Consider the following 3,440-nt stretch of genomic DNA (forward strand, 5'->3'; position numbering starts at 1 on the left):
GTGTGTGTGTGTGTGTGTGTGTGTGTGTGTGTGTGTGTGTGTGTGTAGTGGGGAGGGGGCTTAAAAGGAGCAGCAGGGTTGGCTCTGGAGGGGGCTGAGAAGCTGGGGATGGGGAGGGAGTGCAATCCCAGGGACCAGGAGCTACTTTGGGGGAACCCCTCCCAGAAATCCCTTCTTTCTTGCAGTCCCCAGGACAGGCCCAGCCTTTGGCAGGCATGTGGCTGAGGGTAACAAAAGAGTTATTGAGAGAGGGGGTCTGAGAGCACTTGTGTGGCATCGGCAGGGGAGCAGGTTTAAAGGGAGGGAGGGCGCCCCCAGCCACCCCCAGGGAGCCAACCCTGTCTCTCCAGGGACTGAACATCCAGGGCTCTTTACCTTCCCCCTACCCAGGCAGCCAGCTTCTTTCCCTCAACTGGGGAGAGGGGACCCTCAAACTGCCTGGTGCCTTAGTCCCCAGCACTGGTCCCTCATGAAGGGCCCTCTCTCTGTGTTCTCTGGCCACCCCCTCACTCTAGCCTTATTTGAGGGCCACAACTTTCAAAGTCCCGGCTGGCGCGTGGCTGCGGGATGGGCCGACCCCGCGACTTTCCCTTTGTACGACCTAGCCCCTGCCCCGCCCGCACGGCCCTTGGAAAGCCCGGGAGGCGCACGCGGCCAGAGAGATCTCCTCCTGGGGTTTCCTGTCGCGCGCGCCCCTCCTCGTGGCCCAAGTTGGGGAGGGCCCCAGCTCCCCTCGCCTCTCCTCCCAACACCCACCAGGACCCCCGGTCCCACTCACCGTTGTCCCCGGGAGGCCCGCGGGAGCCAGGCAGCACGTAGGCTGTCTCCAAGGGGTGGTAGGTGGGGGCCGGCACCCCGCTGCACTGGAAGCCGTCCCCTTTGATCTTCTTCACCAGGAAGGAGCGCGGCATGGTGCGACTGGCTGGGGGCTAGGCGGGGGCACTTGCGTGGGGCCCCGGTGGGGGGAGGCGGCCAGCCGGGCGCGATTGGCTGTCCGCGCGGGTTTTCAGCACTGGACAGCTCCCAGCGGGCAGGGGGACGGACGACCGCTCGGAGCCGGCCCGGGTGGCGGCGGCCCCGGCTCGGGCTCGGGCTCGGGCTCCTGCTCGGGCTTGGCGGCGGCGGCGCGCAGACAGGGGATCGCTGGAGCTGTGCTCAGCACTCCGGCTGCCGGCTTTATATGGGACGCAGGCTGGAGGAGATCAGGTGGTCCCCTAGCAATGGAACTGTTCAGCGCTCTAATCCATCAAATGTCCCCCAGGACAATCGCTCCGCACACGTTCCCCTGAACCGGCGGCGGTGGGGGCAGGCCAGGCGCAGGGAGCAGCGAGCAGGCAGGAGGGGAGAAAGTGAGGGCGAGAAAGGCGCAGAGACAGAGAGAGACGAAGGGGAGTGAGGGGGGCGGGGAGAAGAAGAGACTCGGAGAAAGACAGAAAGAGACATACAAGGAAAGAGAGACGCACACGCTGAAAGAGGTAGAAATAGAAGCGGAGAGACCAAGATAAGGACAAAAAGACACAAGAGAGAAACGCAGAGAGAAGAAAGACAGAGGTGGAGAGAAGTAGCAACACACACACACCCACAGGAGGAAAAGAGAAATCCAGGCACACAAAAAGGAAGCCCCCCAGGGATGCAAAGAAAGGGGAGAAAAGTGCAAAATAAAGAGAGAAGCCGAGGGGAATGGAGGGAGAGCGGCCCGGAGCAGGCGGGGTTCAGGCACATGGGGCCACAGGGAAGGGGATGCAAAGAAAACAGTGTGCGCTGGCCAGCAGAGACTCTCCCGCCTCCAGTCCTCTCCCTCTTCCCCAGTTCTGAAGTGGCCAGTGTGGACGCTCAGCTTTAACTAGAGTAAGTCTCCCCTCCCCCCTGCTCGGGCTCCCACTGGAGCCCCCTGTTGGGTTTGGGGTTCAACTTTCTTCTTCCAGAACTGGTGGGGGGAGCAAGTCCCCCACGCCCGCCGATGCCTGGCCTCACTCAGTTGGTCCTGTTCCGGTGCCTAGCTCAGGCGGGCGCTGCAAGAGGAAGTGAAAATCGTCCAGTAATTAATTTTCCTGCTGCCGGGGGGTGGTGGTTTTGACACATCCGAGACTGTGTCTTTCCCTGAAGCGGGGAGCAGACAATAGAGACACGTGGACTGGGAAGGGAGAGGAGGGAAGGGAGGGGGAGCGGGGCTCCTGCTGGAACTCTTTGCAGGTCAGCTCCTTTGTCTCTAAAAGGATCTGAGCAGAACCTCCCACTCCAAGTCCGACCCAAACCTGGGGGAGCCCCCATATCTTGGCAGGATCAAGGAGCAGGAGAACTCAGCCCCCTGCCCAGACGCTGCTGGGCAAAGCCCCATGGTGGTGGACTACCTTCAGCAAGTGTGGGATGGCCAGTGCACAAGAGTCCCAGAATCAGACTCTAGGAATGCCAGGCTCTCATTGTCAATGGCATTCTGTTTATGGGATGCAAGGCTGGTGGAGTGGGGATGTCCTTATGGGACTGGGCCATCCAATACCAGTTTTCAGGCTAAGACCTAGAGAGGGCTTGGAGTTGCTTGAGGTCATGCAGTGAGTCAGCAGCAGCTGCCAGAGACCTCAGTGACCTCCGGGTACCACTAAATCCGGGCACCACTAAATCCGGGCCTATCATGGTCCTTGAGGTGTAGCCCAGAAGTCTCAGAATAAAACTCAGGCCTTTCGTGGTGGCTCAAGCCTGTAATCCCAGCATTTGGGGAGGCTGAGGCAGGAGGATCACTTGAGGCTAAGAGTTTCAGACCAGCCTGGGAAACATAGTAATACCTCGTCTCTACAAATAAGCCAGGTGTGGTGGTGCCCACATGTGGCCTTAGCTACTTGGGAGGATGTGGTGGGAAGATGGCTTGGGCCTGGGAGGTTGAGGCTGCAGTGAGCCTTAATGGCACCAATGCGCTCCTGCCAGGGTGAAACAGCAAGACCCTATCTCTAAAATAATAATAATAATACTTAATAAATAAATAATAAATTAGCATTTCTGATGCAGGATCTCTTAGCCTTGAATATTTTTAAAAGACTTAAAAATTCAAAAATATGTAAACTAAAAGGTTTACCATTGAATTTACCCTGTATGGTTTTAGATTGTTTTCCCTGACCCAAATAAGGAATTAAGACAATTTACTCACTATTTATAAACATTAAAAAATATGTTGCAAGGCCAAGAAAGCAAAACAAAACAGGCGCCCCTGATCCTGCCGAGACCCTGCATGGTCTCGAGGTCCCCCACCAGCTTTCCTGTTGCATTGCCTCATATCTTGCCTATGGGACTTTTTCTTTTTGAGATGGAGTTTCACTTTTGTTTCCCAGGATAGAGTGCAATGGCACGATCTCAACTCACTGCAACCTTCGCCCCCTGGGTTCAAGCAATTCTCCTGTCTCACCCTCCTTAGTAGCTGGGATTACAGGTGTGCACCACCACGCCTGTCT

The 3,440-nt window shown here is 57.4% G+C and overlaps 1 protein-coding gene across 1 annotated transcript in view; it reads right to left on the reverse strand.

Moving 5' to 3' along the window:
- SCRT2 (scratch family transcriptional repressor 2) overlaps positions 1 to 1,007 on the reverse strand; it is a 14,138-nt gene extending 13,131 nt beyond the window's left edge. Inside the window, exon 1 of the mRNA XM_017515310.2 lies at positions 779 to 1,007. Coding sequence (XP_017370799.1) covers positions 779 to 911 — 133 coding nt within the window. The 5' untranslated portion in view covers positions 912 to 1,007. The remainder of the gene's footprint in view (positions 1 to 778) is intronic.
- Between the last annotated feature and the right edge of the window lie 2,433 nt (positions 1,008 to 3,440).

Source organism: Cebus imitator, unplaced genomic scaffold, assembly GCF_001604975.1.
Source record: "Cebus imitator isolate Cc_AM_T3 unplaced genomic scaffold, Cebus_imitator-1.0 Scaffold18, whole genome shotgun sequence".
In the NCBI taxonomy this organism is placed as follows: domain Eukaryota; kingdom Metazoa; phylum Chordata; class Mammalia; order Primates; family Cebidae; genus Cebus; species Cebus imitator.